This window comes from Plecotus auritus (assembly GCF_963455305.1).
Source record: "Plecotus auritus genome assembly, chromosome: 3".
In the NCBI taxonomy this organism is placed as follows: domain Eukaryota; kingdom Metazoa; phylum Chordata; class Mammalia; order Chiroptera; family Vespertilionidae; genus Plecotus; species Plecotus auritus.
In genome coordinates, this window is record NC_137772.1 from 43037177 (window position 1) to 43058888 (window position 21712).

General features: G+C 42.6%; 1 protein-coding gene across 30 annotated transcripts in view; it reads left to right on the forward strand.

Annotated features, from left to right (window-relative positions):
• DOCK9 (dedicator of cytokinesis 9) overlaps positions 1–21712 on the forward strand; it is a 281552-nt gene that overhangs the window by 241576 nt on the left and 18264 nt on the right. For 15 of the 30 annotated variants that reach the window (XM_080662392.1, XM_080662395.1, XM_080662391.1 and 12 more), the window contains 10 exons: positions 1460–1575; positions 3431–3568; positions 3685–3867; positions 5638–5751; positions 5868–6083; positions 7490–7547; positions 8519–8596; positions 9893–9999; positions 20713–20835; positions 21518–21631. In XM_080662392.1, coding sequence (XP_080518518.1) covers positions 1460–1575; positions 3431–3568; positions 3685–3867; positions 5638–5751; positions 5868–6083; positions 7490–7547; positions 8519–8596; positions 9893–9999; positions 20713–20835; positions 21518–21631 — 1247 coding nt within the window. The remainder of the gene's footprint in view (positions 1–1459; positions 1576–3430; positions 3569–3684; positions 3868–5637; positions 5752–5867; positions 6084–7489; positions 7548–8518; positions 8597–9892; positions 10000–20712; positions 20836–21517; positions 21632–21712) is intronic. The other 15 variants (XM_080662401.1, XM_080662408.1, XM_080662405.1 and 12 more) reach the window with 1 other exon arrangement.

The following is a 21712-nucleotide window of genomic DNA, read 5'->3' on the forward strand; positions in this document are numbered from 1 at the left end:
CCTTTTAAAAGCCAAGCAGAATTGGATGAAAGCACACAGTAGTATTCTCACCATGTTTTGAAAAGCAACTCAGTAGCTTTGAAAAGCTTTTTTTTTTTGTACCTTTTAAAAATCATCCTGTAGCTGACATTTATTAAAGTCAGAATAACATCATGCTAGTTACTTTATTTTATCCTCATAATGTGACATAAATAAGGAATTTGCAGTGTAGTTTCTGTTTTTCCCCCACTTCTGGCCTCAAGAAAATTCTGTAGGTTTTCTGTACTTCATTTTCCTGATCCATGTACAAAATGTCCTCCTCTCTGGAGTATGAAGAAAATTACCTACATAGTAAGTGTTGATTTGTTTTTGCTCCTTGGAGAAAGACATTACATGATGTTTTATTATATTGCCATCTTTCTTTGTAATCTAGATCAATACTGTAACATCTTTGCATCTCTATATTTTCTGCTAATGCATACCATTCATAATTTAATATCTCAAATTGTATGTCGACCTCCATTTTTATTGGTACTAAATTGATTTTACAGCCACATAAGAAGATATCAGTTTGTACTTAAATTATGATTCTTCAAGTTCTTTCCTTTTCTTAAACATTTCTTTCAGACACACTGGCTTTTGTGCTTTTTTTATTAAAGCAAGTAGAATACTATTAGCAGTACAGTCAACCCTTGATTATTAATCATGGTTCTAGCTGATAATACAGCTCTTTGCATTATTGACTGAACGCTTACATAGCATTCACTCTGTGCCAGGCACTGTTTTCAGAGCTTCACAAATATTAACGAATTTAATACTGACCACAGCCTCTGAGATAGATACTATTATTATCCCCACTCTACAGATGAGGATAAAGAGGTCAAATGACTTGCCCAAGGTCACACAGCTAGCAGGTGGCCACGCTGGATTCAGGGACCAGCAGCCTGACCCTGGTTCATCTTCTTACCCCCTGTGCTGTGCGCTGCCTCTGTCTGTGTGGGAAGCTTTGGACATCTCCACCTCCCTCACCACTCTCGCCGTCCTTCAGCTCAGCCAAGTGGCTAGATTGATTGAGTCTGGTCCAGGTGCCTTCCTGGCTGTACTGTTTACTAACTGTGTGACTTAAGACAAGTTGTTTAGCCTTTCCTCAATTTCCTTATCTGCAAAGGGGGTTTAATAATGTACACATTTCATAGGGCTGTGGAAGGATTAAATGAAGTAATACATGTGAAGTTTGTAGAATTATGGCTGGCACATAGCAAGCACACAATAAATGCTTGCTGCTATTCCTTCCCTTCTGGAGTTGAAAAAGACTTATCATTGAATGGGAACATTATTAACTACCAGCGCCCCCCTCGGGCCCCCCAAATAAGTAAGCCTTCTATAAATAATCAAAAGTTGACTGTGACTGCACCATCCTGCCAGCTGCTCTGCTCTGTGTGCAGCCCCCGGCAGTGACCTTGTGTTGTAATCCATGCAGGCTACGGCCATTCGGACGCAGACGTTCTTCACCAGTCGTTACTTGAAGCCAACATTGCCACTGAGGTGTGCCTCACGACTCTGGACACTCTCTCTCTGTTTACACTGGCATTTAAGGTTGGTATTGACCGGCTGTTCGTGGTTAGAGCTCCACCTTTTACATTCGTGTGCTGCTTCCGCTGGACCAGCAAGACCTTGTGTGTTGTCTTTTTACTTCACTGTTTTTGCCCCTGTGAGGAAAACCATTCACCCTTCAATGCCCTTAATAAAATTGCTCCCCAGTTAATGACTTGAAGTCCCCGAACTATAATAAAGCTTACTGGTCAGGGTGTGCCACAGGTGTGTGAGCAGCAGAAACGGCGGCGTGTACCTGGAAAACAGGCTTTTGCTGTGCCCTCCAGGATGGTAGACATGAGAACGTACCAGGCATCTCTGCCTCTCCTTTCCTTAAACATGTCTCAATGTGGTAGCGGTTGAAACAAGTTATTTATCCATGAAGAAGCATTAAGTACAAACACATTCACCTTTTTAAATTTTAAAGAATCTGTTACTCAATTAAATGGTAGGAGCATTTCAGGGATAGAAAAGGTTTTGGTCTGATGTTTGGGTTTTGGGAAATGATATTCAAGTAGATGAAGACAGACTCTTCAGGCACTCTCTTGTTTTTAGGAACCAAATGCTTCTCATTCTTGCTAAATGATTGCTTCCGTTTCCAGCACAGAAAGGAGAAACTGCATGAATATTAATATGCTATGAATATTGAAACAGTTTGTTTGCAAGGGTATTTGGAAAACAGAACCTAAATCACTCTCTGCTTTGCTTATCTCCACTTCTCATAAAAGCATGTTTCTTTCTTAGAGTAAAAATATGTGCCCTGATATCATGTGCAGATCCTAACAGAATAAGTGTCTTTTCACAGGGAGCCTCCGTTCCTGTGGGCCTTAGTGAATGTTTAGTGTCTATGACTTTCTAATTAATGAGAGACAGGCAGAAATTGATTAGAAAATTAAGGAAGGCAGCTGGTGGTGGTGTGTGTGGGGGGCGGTGTTCCTAGGATGAAAGGTCCTTGATCCCCTTTAGTGAGGGCTTATTTATATCTTGTGTAAGTGAGCTTTAATTCCACTCTTCGCAAGCAAGTTTTGAGATCAGAACCTAAGAAGACTAAATCCTGAAAATGGGAAGCAACACTTTGACCAGAGAGAGTAAAGGGAAAATAATTCAACTCCAGAGGGAAGAACTTAGAGACGGGAGCAACTCAGACAACAGGAACAGGGTCTGGGCAGTTTTTGTGAACCATTTCCTCTGGATCCCTCAGCGCAAAGAGCGCTGAGAAAATAAAAGCTCACGTCCAGATTCGCCCAGACCTTACTCCACCCATAATTAGGAAGGACTGTGATTCCTGGGAAAGTGGTGCTCACAGACAACAAACCATGTAAGCAGTTCCCCAACACTGGAAGCAGCCTTTTTACTTTTGGTTGCTGAACAGTTGCTCATGGCTGAGAATTATATAATATTCAGTTAATTAAAACACGCTTCCTGCTCATTAGATTGCTGCTTCTTCTCATGATGGAATTCAATACTGTGCCTTGGTGTTGCATAATATAAAGATCATTGTGATTTCCAGGTGTCCTACCAGCTGTGAATGCATCTGTGAATCACTAAAAAAAAAAACAAAACTTATCCCTTAAATTTTTTTCCAACAATAAGATGTGGTAACAGTTTGCTGGGAAGTTTTATAATTCCTCTTTTTATAGAAAAAAAGTAAACGCTCTGAAACATAAGTTTATTAACAGGTTTATTTATAATAACACAAGAGGATTCTGTGCTTTCTTAGAGGATTCATGACAGAGTTAAAGTTATAAGTTGTCTTACTTAGTACCTGGAAAATTTAACCTTTGAGCCTCAAAATAGTGTGAGACTTACTGGAGTGTCTGGTGTGTCTCACTGATCCAGCCGTCCTTGTGTGTTTTAGAACCAGCTCCTGGCTGACCATGGACATAATCCTCTCATGAAAAAAGTTTTTGACGTCTACCTGTGCTTTCTTCAAAAACATCAGTCTGAAACGGCTTTGAAAAATGTCTTCACTGCCTTGAGGTCGTTAATTTATAAGGTAAGCTCTTTCATCAGGGAGGTCATCATCGATCGTCCTGCATTTTCCTCTTGCACCCGGAGGTACAGGGCACACTGACCGTGACTTGGTTGCTTGCTTTCTCGTGCTCCACCTAGTTTCCCTCAACGTTCTACGAAGGGAGAGCTGACATGTGTGCTGCTCTGTGCTACGAGATCCTGAAGTTCTGCAACTCCAAGCTGAGCTCCATCAGAACCGAGGCCTCCCAGCTGCTCTACTTCCTGATGAGGAACAACTTCGACTACACTGGGAAGAAGTCCTTTGTCCGGACACATTTGCAAGTGAGTTTAGTTTAGCTTTCCCATACAAGTGTGCTCTGACATTCTGTTTCAGCAGGGAAACTGTGTGTGTGTCACGTGTGCTGATTTACCTCTGCGTAAGTACTACAAGGTCAGCCTTGAGGTGATATATTTGAAGTCACATTGACAGGTTTGGTTTATTTCATCCTCCACCTTGTAAGATTTAGGCCCAGCCTGTGTTTCTATTGGTAAATTAATATTTACATGTTGAATCAACATGAGACTGACTGAAATTGCATTGAGTGGAGATTTATAAGAATCTGTGTGAGGATGCCTCATGGTAACCATCTTAGGTAAGACACAAAATGTCCAAAGTGGTTCCTTTCTGTCTTCCAGCTACTAATATACACCTGTCTCTCCAGAATTAAAATGTCTCAAGTTATCTGCTCTGGGAACTATGCCAGATACTGAAAAGTCATGCGTATTTTTGTCAGAGACTCTTTTTTTCTGCAAACATATAAAGGAATGCCCTCTTCATCCCTGTATTTATTCTTTTATTTAAACAAGTATTTATTGTTTGCAAACTACATGCAAGGACCCATGGATCCAACCATGAACAAAACAGAACCCCCTCTTGGCCCCCACGGAATATATGTCCAGCTGGAGCCCCAACACCCTCAGAGTGCAGTGTGCCCTGGGCTACTAGTATAATAGAGGAGCGTTAGTGCCCCAAGGAGGGGCATCTGGCTGGAGACCGGGGAAAGGAGGCGAAGAAGCTCCCAGAGGATGTGAAGGATGAATGCTGCTTAGCAACCCAGGGGAAAGGGCCCATCCAGGGAACTAGAGAAGATCCTTATAGTGAAGTTGAGAATGTGGGTGAGAACAAGTTGAGGAGGCATCATTGTCTATTTGGAGGGATTGCCTGGACCCCAGTGCTGAGAGTGGATTGGGGGAGTCAAGACCTTATCTAGGGAGACCGTGGGGAAATCATAGTCCAATATAAGCCAGAGAGGCTGGTGTTCTGGACCAGTCATGGTGAGGTTAGAAGGAAGAGGAGGTTGAGGTGACAGCACTTTGTGATTGGCTGCGATTGGGTGCAGTGAAGGAAAAGGAGGGAATAAGGATGGCATCCATGCATTTTACTTGAGTAACTGGGTAAAGCCAGTGCTATTCATTGACCCCCCAAAAAAGAGAGATTCCCCCATTGCATAGTTAATATGTATACCTTTTAACCAAAAATGCAAAGGACAGTCTACTTGTTGAAAGTTCATACCAAAAGCCAAGGAGGTAAATACTAAGGTCTCTCTTTTTATTAGAGAAAGTGATAGGTAACCATCCAAATGGTATGGGCTTATCTGATTCTCTTTTTCTCTTTTTTAAAAACTTATCTTTATTTTTTAAAGTATTACAGATGTCCCCCTTTTCACTTTCCCCATTGACTCCCTCCACCACACATCCACCATCCTCAGACCTTCACCACACTATTGTCTGTGTCCATGGGGTAGGCATATATACATATAAGTTCCCCAGTTAATCTCTCCAGACCACTCCCCTGCCCCTGCCCTCTCATTCCTCTATACTCTCTTATTACCATTTTCCTATGCAAATAAAATACTTAATGATAGCATAATCCCCTTCTGGAATACTTCTTGAAAAATCACTCAGTCATCATTTCCTACACTGGAGTGATCCCTGCTCAAAACTACCCCTTTGCCCTGACTTCATGCACAACCTACCTGAAGGCAGGAGCTGAGCATAGGTGAGGAGGCATTTGAAGGTGAATTGATTTGCTCACATTTGTGTGTCCCTAAGGTCATTATTTCCGTCAGCCAGCTGATAGCAGATGTTGTGGGGATCGGGGGAACCAGATTTCAGCAGTCCTTGTCTATCATCAACAACTGTGCCAACAGCGACAGGCTCATCAAGGTGCGTGGCCTGGTCCCATTGTCTTTCTCACCCCCGAGACTCTGCCTCCTCTCTACCATGTACGTGGACAGGCCGAACACAGCTGAAAACCACGTGTTCTCGCACTCCTGTTTCAGCACACCACCTTCTCCTCGGACGTGAAGGACTTGACCAAAAGGATACGCACGGTCCTGATGGCCACAGCCCAGATGAAGGAGCATGAGAACGACCCTGAGATGCTGGTGGACCTCCAGTACAGTCTGGCCAAGTCCTACGCCAGCACCCCTGAGCTCCGGAAGACGTGGCTGGACAGCATGGCCAGGATCCATGTCAAAAACGGGGATCTCTCCGAGGTAGCCCTGCAAGCCTTCCCACGGGCATTTTTTTGAGAAAACTGTGCCCCATTCACTAAAAGAAGCCAATTCTGAGAAAAATTTTCCAGTAATTAAAAGAAGCAAATTAGCCCTAGCTAGTGTGTTCAGTGATTTAGAGCATTGGCCCGAACACCTAAGGGTTTCAGGTTTGATTCCCGATCAAGGGCAACCCCATTGTTCAATCTCCTTTCCAGGTTAGGGTGCCTGGGGGAGGCAACCAGTCAATGTGTCTCTCTCACATTGATGTTTCTCTCTCTCCCCCCATCCTCTCTTCCACTCTCTCTAAAAAACAGTGGAAAAAATATCCACTGGTACGCATTAACAAAAATAAAATAAAATAAAAAAGAAGCCAATTTAAACAGTGTTAGGCTCAGGGTTACTTCATAGTCATGTAAGCATTTTAATAAGTTACCAAATTGTAAGGGGATATGTATCTCACAAAAAGGCATTGTTTGAAAGCTCTTAAAAACATCCATGTTCATGCAGGTGCCTGCTAATTCAAGTGCACTTAGTGTCTGCATCCAATATCCCCTCTAGTTCTAAAATTCCTCTATTTATGATAAAATTAAATTTTCCTATTATTAAAGTATTGATAGGGCATAGGTTTTTCTCCTTTTGAGGGAGTTCATTGCCATCTGTGGCCCTGTAGGTGTTAGAGCGCCCCCTCGTGTTCAGATCTGCCATGTCTCAGTAAGCAGACAGTGTGGGGAGGAGTTGGGCGTGTGGGCTCCGGAAAAGTGCCCAATCCCAGATCCAACATTTACTGACTCTGTGATACTGAGCGAGTTTTTAACCCCTGTGTGTCGGTAACATCTGTAAAATGGGGAAAACAGTAGGCTATAAGACATGTTCTTATTCCCATGAAAACTGTGTTTAGGGTTGTGCTAAGGCAGTGGTCGGCAAACTGTGGCTCACAAGTCACATGCGGCTCTTTGGCCCCTTGAGTGTGGCTCTTCCACAAAATACCACGTGCGGGCGTGCACGTACAGTGCAATTGAAACTTCTTGGCCCATGTGCAGAAGTCGGTTTTCGGCTCTCAAAAGAAATTTCAATCGTTGTACTGTTGATATTTGTCTCTGTTGACTAATGAGTTTGCCGACCACTGTGTTAAGGCATGTAGGCATGATTCATGGAATTAACAAAGAAGCATGCTTTTACTTTTAAACTTCCATAATTGCTTAAATTAGTAAAATTGATTATTTATGGAGTCCATTCTGTTTGACAATTGTTCCACTTCTTTACAAAGGTAAAGATGTCAACTATTAGGAACATGAGTTGGTGCTTTGGGATCTAACATAAGTACACACAGTCCTTAGATTTCTGTCTGCGAGCATTTTGGCATGCTGTATAAATGGTGATTCTGAGGCATGTGTCTCTTGTTGCAGGCGGCAATGTGCTATGTCCATGTCACAGCCCTGGTGGCAGAATATCTCACACGAAAAGGTGAGTTTCCTGTGTTTTGTGAAATGAACATAAAACTGTACAAAGCAGCAAAGATAAGCAGGAGCCGTTGAGAAAGATTTGGATGTGGGGGATTGTGGTGTGTGTGTGTGTGTGTGTGTGTGTGTGTGTGTGTGTGTGTGTATGTGTGTGTGTATACGTGTGTACGCTATTTATTGTTTTGCTTGCGGGCGTGACATTTGCTTGACTTGGTAGGCACAGCAGAAATGCCAACATCAAAAAGAAAAGTGGGTGGCATGTTGTCTTATCATCTCTTGCTAATGGCTCCATCACCCAAAGACTAGTTAATGAGCTTTGCAGTGAAGTGAGGCCAATCTTGAGCTGAAAAGATTTTATTTTCCCCTTAAGATAGTTCCCACTGGAACTATTTATCTATCAAAAGACAGTTGTAACGGGAGCTCATCAGACAGCATTTTCTGGACCGTGGCCCAGTCGGCCTTATTGTGTGAGGAGGCAGCTTGCTGGCTGGAAACCTTGCCTCCCCGTGGAAGGAAAGGGCAAGGAGTGAATGGTGCCCGTTTGTGCATTTCATATCTGTTCCCAGATTAGGTGGCCATGAATCCTCTCATGTGTTCCTTTTGGCTGAACACCAGTTGCTCATTTCCATTGCAAAATCAATGCAGCCTCCAATGGCGGCAATTATTTTTGGAGCACGAGGATCTTAGAAAATCTGGCTGTGTGTGCACGTGGACAAGCACAGCAGTTCCAGGTCTGGCTAATGAGGGGAGTGTTTACAGAGTGAGAAATGATAGGCAGTCACAGATGCCTGGCCAGCGAATGTCTATATTTCTGGTGTATCTGGCTATTTGGAATGAAATTTAAGTGAGTCTTAGGCTTGCCATACATCAGAGCCTGAGGGAGAAAGAATTTCAAGAAGAGCTCCATATTCTCTTACTACCAGCACGCTTTCCTGTTGAGACCTATTGTCAGGTAATACATTTCCTCATGTTTAGAAGCAGACATAGCCCTCCGACGGGAGCCAACCCTCTCCCCCTACAGCTACAGCACCTGCCAGAGGAGGCGCCGGGGAGGTGAGCCCAAGGGTCGGCCCGGTCCCTGGGGCCCCAGCCGTCCCATCCACATGACACTCAGAGGTGTGGGGACTTCCTTTTTTAACTCTGCCTGGATGGCTTGGCCTTGGCTCTCCTTTCTCCTTCTGTTCCTGCCTCTCCGTTCAGTGGGCAAGGAGAGGAAAGCCCTCTGGCCGCCCCTGGAGTTGTTCACTGGAGTTAAATGGTACCTTTCAGGGTACTCTGTCACCTAAAAGTGGGTGGTTGGCTTTTATAATTTTGCTTTTTGTACGTTAATGTATCTGAAGCTCCTGGATTAGGGCTTTCATTTGTCTCCATAAAACAAAAGCAAGTCTAGACTAGGATAGGGGCAGAGTCTCGTGTGGAAACCTTGACCAGTATTTAGCAGGAAAATCTCTGGTTTTAGGTCCCACTCCTTTAAGACTTGATTTCAAAATTCTCTGGGTTCCTCCTGTTTCCAAAATATGGGAGGTCTGAATTCAAGTTTTGACTTCTGTTTTGGTTTATTGTAAACAATGATCACAAAATAGAGTAAAAGACATTTCAAGTCCTTCATTTGATTATTTTTGCAGAGACCCCAAAATGGACCATTATTGCCATTACCTTATCCCCGCTGCAACCTTATTCCATCTCCCCTTAGAGAGCTGAGTGCCGAGGCCCCTGAAGCACTCATGCTTTCTGTGCTCTTGCTTTCCAACTGTGGGGGAAAGAGGCCTCTCCTTACCCCAGACAGCCCATGTGGAACCAGCTAAGTCAGCCTCTCAGCTCATCACTGTGGCTGTTGAGTTAGTTACATCTTGGTTTTATAGACTGCTTCATGCAGGAAGGGCAGGTTCTGGGTTACTCCCAGCCGGACTGGGTGAGATGACAGCTTGACAGAAATATAGTTATTTTTGAATCCAATATTTTTCCTTGATTGGCTTTGGCTTCTTTATTTTTCTTAGTATCTGAACACATATCATCTTACCAAATAAAATTTATTGTTTATTGGTCATTATTTTATAATTAATGTGATTCAATACCTAGTTCCGTTCATTTACAGTTTAAAGATTGCATACATTTTAATAAAGGTGGGTGAAAAATAAAACAGGGCAAGAAAAAGAAAAACTGAGGAAGCAAGTGAAGAAAAGCACACAGTGGTCCCCAGGCTCCCACCGGAGTGCTGGCCTGAGACCCAGGGGATTTCAAAATCGGTTTTTTCATTCAATACAGAAACATTCAGGGCAGGAGGAACCCTCACGGTTCATCCACTTACGGGTTAATAACTCACTCTCTCCCCTGCTGTCTCGATTCTAGGCATGTTTAGACAGGGATGCACAGCCTTCAGGGTGATCACCCCAAACATAGAGGAGGAGGCCTCCATGATGGAAGACGTCGGCATGCAGGATGTCCATTTCAACGAGGTGAGTGCCCCGGCCCGTGCGGTTTTCAATGACAGGAACCTCCGCCCCTGTGGTTTACCCTGCCAGTGCGTTGACAAAGGCCCTTCTCTCTGTAGCTGCTGTTGACACACTTTGACTAACTAACGTAATGCTCCGGACACCGGGAACAGAGCAGCAGACAGTTCTACCGTTCGACCTCCTTTCCTAGGAATCCATCCAGGACTCCCAAGGAGAGTTTGAGGAGCTGGTTAATAGTGAAGTGAGGCTGAGAGGTCAAACTCTGTGATGAAAGTTTAAAAATCACTATCCTAAAATGTATAGTCTCAAATAATGCTCTAACTTAAAACATGAGAAAGAAGGGTAATATATTGTTTTTCATATTTAAATATTAAAATAATTTTAACCAAGATAGATCAAGTTTTATTAGTATCCCGAAATAAAAAAGCAAGCTGGTTATTACATGGCATTAACTGTTCAGCAATCTCCACACCTTGAAATGCCTGGACAGATGTTAATTTTTTAGTTTTACTTTGAAATCACTTGTGGTAACAGGGCCCATGTGTTCTTGGCTTTGAACTCCTCACTTCAAGGCAAGTTTTAACTGGGTTTTTCCCTGAGAAGAAACTTGAATGGATTTTCTCCTTGTAGAAACCACCCTTGTCCCCCATGCCAAGTCAGACCTTTGGGGTGCAGCAATTCGTTTAGAATTCAGTAAGGAAAACAGTGATGTCAACAACAATTAAAGCTTTGAAAGTAAACAATTCTCAGGAACCTGTCCCACAGGGATGATAAAATAAAGCTCAAGTTTGCTCATCTGATTAAATACTAGGCTGCAATAATCACTACTGCCGAGAGAATTACCCAGTGAAATAAAGTAGATTTTATTGGGAAAATTTGTGAATGGCACCCACTCTGTGCAATAGCCAAACATGTGATAGGGATAGCTTTATCAGTCCTTTTCAGAATATGGATTGTCCACCCTGTCCTTGAAGCATACAGTTGGTAAATCTTTAACAAGGTCCATAGTGCATGATCTGTGATGATTAGGATGTGACACAGCAGGATTATGAAGTCCTGAGCAAGCCCTGCACATCTAGATTGAAACTAGCCAGGAACGGAAATGATATTCGAAAAGCCAGGAAAACAGACATTGCCACTTGCCTTTTTCCTTTAGCTATCAGGATGTTCTAGGAAAAAGAGAAAGTTGAAAATCTCTACCAGAGAAGGGAAATAGGTATGTAACACATAGCTTAAAAATCATTGTCCTTTTAAGCTGCATTATCAGATATATTTGAATGCCTCTAATGATCTCCTAAATGATTTTAGAGAAGTTACCTAAAAATACATAATTCTCCTCCCAGCAGGCCTCAGATGAGTTTTTGTTGGTCGCAGTTCATGTTTCCTGACTTTGATCGCAGGGGCAGACTCCCCCCGGCTACTTTTGATTAGATAAAAAGGAACATCCCATTTCTGTTTGTAATTTTGTTTCAAAGTTGGATTCTGTGCAGACTACAGAATTCTGAATCCTTTATGGTGTCAAAATCCCTCACAGCCCATGTGGTTTTGCGATCCCTCCCTCATTATGCCAGACAGTCAGGGTTCTGGAAGGAAGTAGGTGGCATGCTTAGGAAATTGAGGGAAGTGTAATAAAGGGACTTATTTTGAAAGTTTGGGGAAACCAACAAGGAATATTGCAATTCCCTGAGACTAACAGCAGCTGCGTTACTATCCCTCGACTTATGGACTAAGGTTGGAGAGAAAGAGAAACTACACCAAGGGACTGCCTGATAGGACTGTGGGCTTTATTTAGGGGAGGGCGCAATCCTGGCACCCTTGCAGGGAGGGAGCCATCGAGTAGCCACCCCACCCTCACTCTCCTCCTGACCTCCAGTCTCCACCTGAGCTATCCATTGGCCAGGAGCTAGAAGACAGGGAGCAAGCTGGAGGTTCTAGTGCATCCGCCTCCCAGAACACAGAGCAAGGGAGGCCAGGGCTGACGAGGACTGTCGAGGGGAGAGTGGAAATTGCAGTCCAGTTGCTAAAATTTCTTTGTAACCCTCAAAATCAGTATTCGTGGAGGTGCTTGTGTGGTCATTGGGGACATGCACAGAGCGGCAAAAAATTTGAGCTTTCCTGTTCCTACCTGAGGAGGCACAGGGTAACCTTCTGTCTTCTTGGTCTGGCTCTCGTGCTTTACACAGTTGTCCTTTTCTACTTAGTGCCATGTTTTCACTTCTTTGTTCTTTTAGTTTGTGATTTTGCTGTTTCAGATGACCCCCAAGCGTAGTGCTGTCTTGTGTTTCTGGGCACAAGACATCTGTGATGTACCTTACAGAGAAAATGCTTGCGTAAGATGAGCTTTTCTCAGGCGTGAGTACTTTGGGTCATGACTTCAATGTTAATGAATCAACAATATATACTACAGTAGGTGTCTTGACACAGAAACACATGTAAAACAAGGTTAGGTACTTATTGGTTCTCAAAAATTTTGTAGCCAGAGGCTCTTGGGAACCTAACCCTGTATTTCCCCAAGGAGGGGTGGTTCAGGCTTCACTAATTCATTGGTCATGGTGACTTTATACAGTGTCATTACCATGAATCATGAGAATGAGAATCCGCTGTATCTAGCACACTCAACTATTGTTTCTCAGAGTAGCAACTGACACCACTGGGTATAGCAAACATATGAAGTTAACCAGACAAGTCTCTGGCTTATATCAATCTAACTGTTTCTATTCAGAAATAACTGCCAGTAACCAACATAAAATGCTTACATCTGTAGAACATCTCAAGAGATAGATATATTAACAACATATTGGATGATTTCTCTATTTACATCTCATCCAAGCTTGCTGATTGTCTGTAACCAATAAAGTTGTCTAACCATCCACTTTTCCTTGACCCAGAGTGCTCTTAGAACATAAAAGTTATAATGATTCCACAAAAACAATAGCAGTAGGAGTAGAGTGTTGACCCATGGGGCTTGTCTAACGCTCTACCCTCGGCTCATATCTGGACATATATCCCTGCTTCATTGTGCAAATACTTGCTGAGCTTCCTCGGCACTGAGCTAGGTGCTGGAGATACAAGGGTGAGCAAGATTTGTCCCTGTCCTAGCAGCTCTACTGCTTTTGATGCTTTCTTCCCATTGACGAGAAACACCTAAGCCACTGTCCCTTAGAATATGAATTGCAAGGTGTCTGAGTTCTTTGTGACCTGGAAATTTCTATATTCATTCCATAAACTAACTGTGTGCCATGTCTAACTTTGGGATATACAAGTGAAGTGCCTGCCTCAGAAAGTTTCATTTAGTGCAGTAGTCTTCAAACATTAGTGTGCTTAGAAATTACTTGTATTCTTGTTACAAGTGTAGATTCCCATTCTACACACACACACACACACACACACACACACACACACACATTCAGCTGGGTAGGTGTGGCACCTGGGAATCTGTATTTAACAAGCATTCCAGGTGGTTTTTCTAATGCAAGGGGTTTTCAACTGTATCTTGAGAAATAACATAGTTGGTAATATGGATTATGTCATAAAGCACAACATTGTCCAAGCAAAGTCACACATTCACAGTTATTCCCAAGTGTCAGATAATAGAGACAATAAGTAACTTCATAGGAAAGGTTAGTTAAATTAATCCTAAAATGGAGCAAGTGGCATTTAAATAAAAACATTTTGAATAAGCTGCACATACACAGCACTAGTGTGCTGTTTCCACAGATAGGTGGTGAGTGCCTTCAATCGCATCATGGTGGCACACTTAAAAATGGGACTGGCTGATTGCATCTTAAACAGCTTCCTCAATGGCTTATGAGCTTAGTGCACTGAGGTCTTTTTTAAAACTAGTCATAAAATGCATACTTTTCCGATGCATAGACTTTGTTGAGGGATCCCCCCCCCCACCAACACCAATAATTACTTACAGTTCCTTGTGTATATCAACAATTTAGAAAAACAAAATCTTGGCATTTAAATTTTGAACAAGGTTGTAAAACCATCAGTCTTCCTGTGTGATTGCCTTTTGAAGTCATTAATATCTGACCATTGTCTGGATTAGTTCTGGTTTTCAGGTGCATTTGCTAAGAATTCAAAGTCAACTAATAAATGGAATTCCTACTGATTTCTGTTGCTCCATTATTTAGTTACTATGATGTCTTAGTTTTTATGACACTTAATAATTTTGTGTTGTTGACATGTGGTCTTTCTAACTTACCTATGATCACAGGTTCTTTCTGTTCAAAGAATTGTTACTTGATTGCACCAGCCTTAAAAGTCTAGGGTCTAGCATTGATGTTATTTGAATAATGTACCTTACCAAATTTAGCTTTGACATTCAGTGACCTATACTCTACTTTTCTGAGAGAAGCACTTGCCTTTTTATAAAAGCCATCTTTGGTTTGTTATTGGATAAAATCTGCACGGACCCTGCTGTTTATAGTATTCATTGTGAATTCAGACTGATAAACTATAGATTCCAGAAATGCCTCCTGAATCAGAAAAAAAGATAAAAATAATGTCCAGTAGCATAAAAAGTTGATGATGTGTTATTTCCCAAGTTTTGATTACCATCATATCATAATAACTAGAGGCCCAGTGCACGAAATTCATGCAAGGGGGGGTGTCCCTCAGCCCAGCCTGCACCCTCTCCAATCTGGGACCCCTCGAGGGATGTCCGACTGCCCGTTTAGGCCTGATCCTGGTAGGATTGGTCCTAAACGGGCAGTCAGACATCCCTCTCACAATCCAGGACTGCTGGCTCCCAACTGCTCACCTGCCTGCCTTCCTGATTGCCCCTAACTGCTTCTACCTGCCAGCCTGATCACCCCCTAACCACTCCTCTGCCAGCCTGATTGATGCCTAACTGCCCCCCTGCCAGCCCAATTGCCCCTAATTGCCCTCCCCTGTAGGCCTGGTCACCCCTAACTGCCCTCCCCTGCAGGCCTGGTCCCCCCCAACTGCCCTTCCCTGCAGGCCTGGTCGCCCCCAACTTCCCTCCTCTGCTGGCCTGGTCACCCCTAACTGCCCTCCCCTGCAGGCTTGATCGCCCCCAACTGCCCTCCCTTGCAGGCCTGGTCCCTTCCAACCGCCCTCCCCTGCTGGCCTGATCACCCACAACTGCCCTCCCTTGCAGACCTGGTTCCTCCCTTGCTGGCCATCTTGTGGTGGCCATCTTGTGTCCACAGGGGGACAGCCATCTTGTATGTTGGAGTAACGGTCAATTTGCATATTACTCTTTTATTAGATAGGATAGAGGTCTGGTGCACGGGTGGGGGCCAGCTGGTTTGCCCTGAAGGGTGTCCCGGATCAGGGTGGGGGTTCCCTTGGGGCATGGGGTGGCCTGGGTGAGGGGCCTGTGGTGATTTGCAGGCTGGCCATGTCCCCTGGTGACCCAAGCGGAGGCCCTGGTATCTGGGATTTATTTATCTTCTATAATTGAAACTTTGTAGCCTTGAGCGGAGGCTAGGGCAGGCCAGGCAGGCAGGGAGCTTGGCTTCCTCCATCGCTGGGGAAACCCAAGCCTCCTGCTCTCTCCAGCTACGTGGCTGCCGCCATTTTTGTTGGGATATATTTATCTTCTATAATTGAAACTTTGTAGCCTTGAGTGGAGTCCACGGCCGGCCAGGGTATGCAGGAAGCTTGGCTTCCTTCATTGCCAGGGAAACTTAAGCCTCCTGCTTGCTCTGTGGCCACAGCCATCTTGGTTGGGTTAATTTGCATACTCACTCCTGATTGGCTGGTGGGCGTGGCTTGTGGGTGTGCCAGAGGTATGGTCAATTTGCATATTACTCTTTTATTATATAGGATCATTGCAAAGTTATTTGTTAAGCTCAGTTCATTTTATCAAACTTCCCCATTTTCCAACCATTCTGAGCAGTTTCCCTGGGTGAAGTTCATCTTTTTGTACCAAATATGGCAGATTTTTTTCATAATGAGCTCAGTTGTCTATAGTGTTGATTTGCTACTTGAATTCAGGCTTCACTGTTATTAAACTTTCCATGTGTTCTTGATTTGACTAAACAAGAGTAAAAATAATATTCAAATCTTAGTCTCCCATTTAGGGGCATTTGGCCCAGGAGATTACCCACATAAACTCTGTTTTATATATATTCGTTAAGTGACTAAATCTAGGGCCATTTAAAAATATACCTGAAAGACTGCCATACACAGATGCCTTACCTGGAGAGACAAAACATCATTTTAATTTTTCAAATATATTTTTATTGATATCAGAGAGGAAGGGAGAGGGAGAGAGAGAGAGAAACATCATTGATGAGATTCATTGATTGGCTGCCTCCTGCATGCCCCCTACTGGGGATTGAGCTCACAACCGGGCATGTGCCCTTGACCAGAATCGAAACCAGGACCCTTTAGTCCGAAGGCCGATGCTCCATCCACTGAGCCAAACCAGCCAGGGTGACAGAACATCCTTTTAAAATCAACTAACATCTGTCTTATATATTACTTCATTGTTGTGGTAGTTGATGTATGTGTGTATGTATTTTCATGTCTCATAAAATTATCAACATTCAATTATTATGTTTGACATAGAAAACTTTTAGTGTGGCAATATAGTCTTCGTTTACTTAATCCTTTTCACCTCCCCAGCCTCATCTCTTGCCACTCTCTGATTCAACTTTTATACTCCAACCCCTCATACTGCTTGTAAATTCCTCCCATACCTGCTGCCCTCTCCTGTGTCTTCCTGTGCTGTTCCTTCTCCCTGGAATGTCTCCCCTCTCATCCTTCCAACTTCCACTCCCACCTTTCTCCTTCACCTCACTAACTCCTGACCACTCAGTCAGTGGTCACCTTCTGCAACCTTCCTTGCCCACCACTTTCCTCATCACTGGATGGATGCCGAACCTCTCTGCATCCCTGATTCCCTGCACATGTCTTTATCAGCACACTTGCCACCATCTTTTATAATCTCTTTATGGAGCTGTCTCCACAATAGACTCAGCTCAGTGAGAGCAGGAAATGCTTCATTCACCTGATGGGTTGGCCACCCCAGTACTCACCCAGAGACACACTGACTACTGCTAAATAAATAAACCCCTGCTGCTCTTAATTCAGTGTCTACCCTTCATTGACGCTATGACAGAGGATCAAACATGTTAAAAAGCAACTATTAAAACCCTTACAAACTATATTAGCAAATTGAATCTGAGAGTATATAAAAAAGAGGAACGCATCATGACCAAGTGGGGTTTACCCCGGAAGTGCACCATTGATTCAACATGGGAAAGCCAATAAATATAATTCAACATATTAACAGAATAAATAAGGAAAACCATATGGCAATCTCAATAGATGCAGAAAAATCATTTGAAAAAATCAACATCCATTCATGATTTTAAAAAAAAACTAGTAGAAAGGAACTTCCTTAACCTGCAAAAGATTATCTACAAAAAATCTAGAGCTGCCAAGACCGGTTTGGCTCAGTGGATAGAGCGTCAGCCTGCGGACTGAAAGGTCCCAGGTTCGATTCCGGTCAAGGGCACGTAACTTGGTTGCGGGCACATCCCCAGTAGGAGGTGTGCAAGAGGCAGCTTATCGATGTTTCTCTCTCATCGATGTTTCTAACTCTCTATCCCTCTTCCTTCCTCTCTGTAGAAAATCAATAAAATACATTAAAAAAAAATCTAGAGCTAATATTACACTTAGTGGTGAAAGACTGAATGCTTGCCCCCTAAAACTGGGAACAAGACACGAATATCTGTTTTCAACACTCCTTTTCAACATTGTGCCAGAGGTTCTAGCCAATGTAGTAAGGCAAGAAAAAGAAATAATGCTGTTTATATCAACCTAAGATGCAGCTGTCTCTTGTAACAGAGAAAATCCCAAAGAATTTATGGAAGAAAATACTAAAACTAATAAGTGAATTTAACAAAATTATAAAATGAAAGATCAATATACAAAATTAATCAACCTTATTTTTAGAGACCCTTATACCATAGTTTTACTATATTGTTAATGATAATCTTGTATAGTTTTTACAAACAAATACACTGGATGATTTTCAGTCTTATTACAAACTTTTATTTCCTTGAAAAGAATAAATTATTAGAATTTAAAGACACTACTATTTATAAAAACATCAAAAAACATGCAACTTGGGTATAAATCTGTGTACATCTGTATGGTCAAAACAAGACACTGATTAGGGAAATCAAAGAAGATGTAAATAAATGAAGTGATGATTCAATGTTGTTAAGATGCCAATTCTTCCTAAATTGATTTATAGATTCAAAGCAGTCCCAATCAAACTCCCATCTGGACTTTTGGTAGAAATCGACAAACTGACTCTAACATTTAGATGGAAAGGCAAAGGAACTAGACTAGCCAAAATAATTTTGAAAAAGTTGGAAGAGTCACACCACCTGATTTCAAGCAGTGGTCCTCAACCGGGTTTGATTTTGCCCACTTCTTCCCCCTGAGGCATTTGACAAATCGGGAAACATTTTTTTATTGTCACAGGGGTTTTTTGGGGTGGGGTGGGGTGGGGTGGGGTGGGGAGGAGTTGCTCCTGCTACTGGCATCTAGTGGGTAGAGGCCAAGGATGCTGCTAAACATTCTGTAATGCGCAGGAGTAAACAGTTGTCTGGCCCCAAATATCAGAAATGTCACTGCAGAGCTACAGTAGCAATCAAAACAGTGGAGTATTGGCACAAGGATACACATATATCAATGGAACAAATAGAGAAGCCAGAAATAGACCTGCACACATATGGTCAATTAATTTTTGAATAAGGTTTAAAAGCAATGCAATGGAAAAAAGATAATCTTTCATCAAATGGAAAAATTGGACATACATACGGAAAAAATATATGTTGACATACTTTACACTTTATTCAAAAATAACTCAATGAATCGTAGACTTAAATGTAAAATATAAAACTATAAAACTTCTGGAAGAAAACATAGGAAAAAATATTTCTGAACTTGGGTTAAATAAAGATTTCTTAGATAGATATATATAGGACAATCCAAAAAGTAACAACTTGATAAATTGAACTAATTCAAAATTAAAAACTCTTGCTCTTCAAAAGACACTGTTAAGAAAATCCAGAGACAAGCTACAGATTGGGAGAAAATTACAAATCACATGTCTGGTAAAGAATTTTATGTAAATTAGATAAAGAACTTTCAAAAACCAATGATAAGAAAATCAACAAACCAGTAGAGAAATGAGCAAAAGGTTTGAATAGACACTTCACCAGAGCTATACAGATGACAAATAAGCACATGAAAATTTATTCAACATCATTAGTGAAACCCCACTCAAATGGGCTTAAACAGGAAAGGTCAAATAAATTGGCTCCCATTAGGAAATTCCACAGAGAGATTGGCAGCAATCAATCCAAGCGTTTAATAATACTGTTGCTTTGGGAAGTAGGGGGAGCCCTCCACTCTGTTACTAAGGGTGACATGCCCCTGACTACTCATGAGGTGAATGTCAGCCCCAATCAAACTACATGCTGCGTCTCTTATGTCCAGTCTGGTGAGAGCACTTCTGTCCCCAAATCCCAAGCTGTCCAATAATTTACCCTGATTGGCTGATTTAGGTCACATGTCCACCCATGGTGGAGCAATGCCTGTGGCCAGGAAGTAGATTTATGCTGATTACTTTAAACGTGAGCCACATGCCCCAACCCTGTCATGGATAGTATTAGCTTCTTGGAAAGTTTAAGGATTTTAAGGAGGCAAGGTGACGATGCAAACTTCAGCAAATAGAAATCTCCAAGGGAAGGTGGAAAGGATGCTGGTGAAGCAGGGATAATGCCTACCACATGCCATCGCTGAACTGTTCTGAGATGTTTAATTTGGATTAAAGTCATGCTTGGTAACTCTCCATGTGGCAGCATTGTCATTATTCCTCAAAAAGGAAAAAAAAAAAATTCTAATTATATTTCTAAAAAGAGAACTAAGAATAAAACTTGAGAGCCTATGAGAGGCTATTAGTGTCAGTTTCTTCCTTGCAATTTACTACAGAGTCATACAATGTGTGACCCTTCATTTCTGCTTGCTAACATGCCTGGGAAATGGCTCATTAAAAAATACGAGTGACGAGTTCTTACAAGCATGGATGTTAGTGTTTAAAAATATTCCATGTTTTGGCCCTGACAAGGTAGCTCAATTGGTTAGCAGTGGTTCTCAACCTTTCTAATGCCGCAACCCTTTAATACAGTTCCTCATGTTGTGGTGACCCCCAACCATAAAATTATTTTCGTTGCTACTTCATAACTGTCATTTTGCTACTGTTATGAATCGTAATGTAAATATCTGTGTTTTCCGATGGTCTTAGGCAACCCTGCTAGCAGTTCTCAACCTGTGGGTCACGACCCACAGGTTGAGAACCGCTGCTGTAGAGCCTAAGACATTAGAAAGGTTGAGAACCACTGGGTTAGAGCATTGTCCCAATTCACCAAGGTTTCAGGTTCAATCCCCGGTCAGGGTACATAGAAGAATCAACAAATGAATGCATAAATTAGTGGAACAACACATTGATGTTCCTCACTCTCTCTCCCTCTCCCTCTCTCTCTTTTTCTCTCCTTCTCTAAAATCAATAAATTTAATAAATAAACAAATAAATAAAAATATTCCATGTTTTGACATTTTCCTCCTAGCCATCTTAACCAGCTATGCATTCTGCAAGGACACGCTGTTTTGTTCCTTAGTAATACTCCTTTCTGGCCCATGGCCGCCTTCTTTGGTCAGGATGTGCTCATGGAGCTCCTTGAACAGTGTGCTGATGGACTCTGGAAGGCCGAACGCTACGAGCTGATTGCTGACATCTATAAACTCATCATCCCCATTTATGAGAAGCGGAGAGATTTTGAGGTATCTGAGTTATTTTTTTCCAGTGTAGAGGACAGTGAAATGACATATACCCCCAGATTTCCTTACATGCAAAGAGAGCAAGCAGGCCACGGTCAGAGATGAGCATGTGGTCTCTGACCCTCCACGTGGGGCTGGCGGGTCACCACGCTGAGCCATCAGGCATCCCACACCCAGACCCCGCCTCTAGGCAGACCCCACATCTCTAACAACGATGGTTGGTAGTTCTGACACTCCACTTTTGAAAGGTGCCCGGAACTGTTTCATAATCACCAGGTGCCTTTTTTTCTCAGGACGCTCTGTTGCTCCCCCTACCTGGGAAAACGTGTCCCTTCCGTGCTTCCTGGCCTGGGAGGCCGTCCAGTTTCTCTTAGCATATCAGATGGAGTAGGGAGATCAAAGACTGAAAACGTCATCATAGGCCTGACATTTCGTGTTAACTTGAAAGCAGAATTTGCTTACTGCATTGTGGAAATTGGATGGGTTCTCATATGCACACTGGTTCTTTGGGTAGGAAACATTACAATTCAAAAATGATCACTACCAGTTGTGCAATCCAAATATAGTCTTGATTTTTTTAATAACTCAAGTCCAAGGATTTTTCACCCACGTGATCTCATTTGCTTTTTTAAACTGGTTGTACGCATTGCAAGTAGGGAGAACTGGGTTTTGTTCTGCTTTCCAGAGGCTAGCCCATCTGTACGATACTCTCCACCGGGCCTACAGCAAGGTGACCGAGGTCATGCACTCGGGCCGCAGGCTCCTGGGCACCTACTTCCGAGTGGCCTTCTTCGGGCAGGTGAGCCTCCTCTCTGTTCTGTAGGCTGGCCCAAGTCCCTTTTTCTTCCCCTTAACTCTGTAAAATTGTATTTTGTAAATT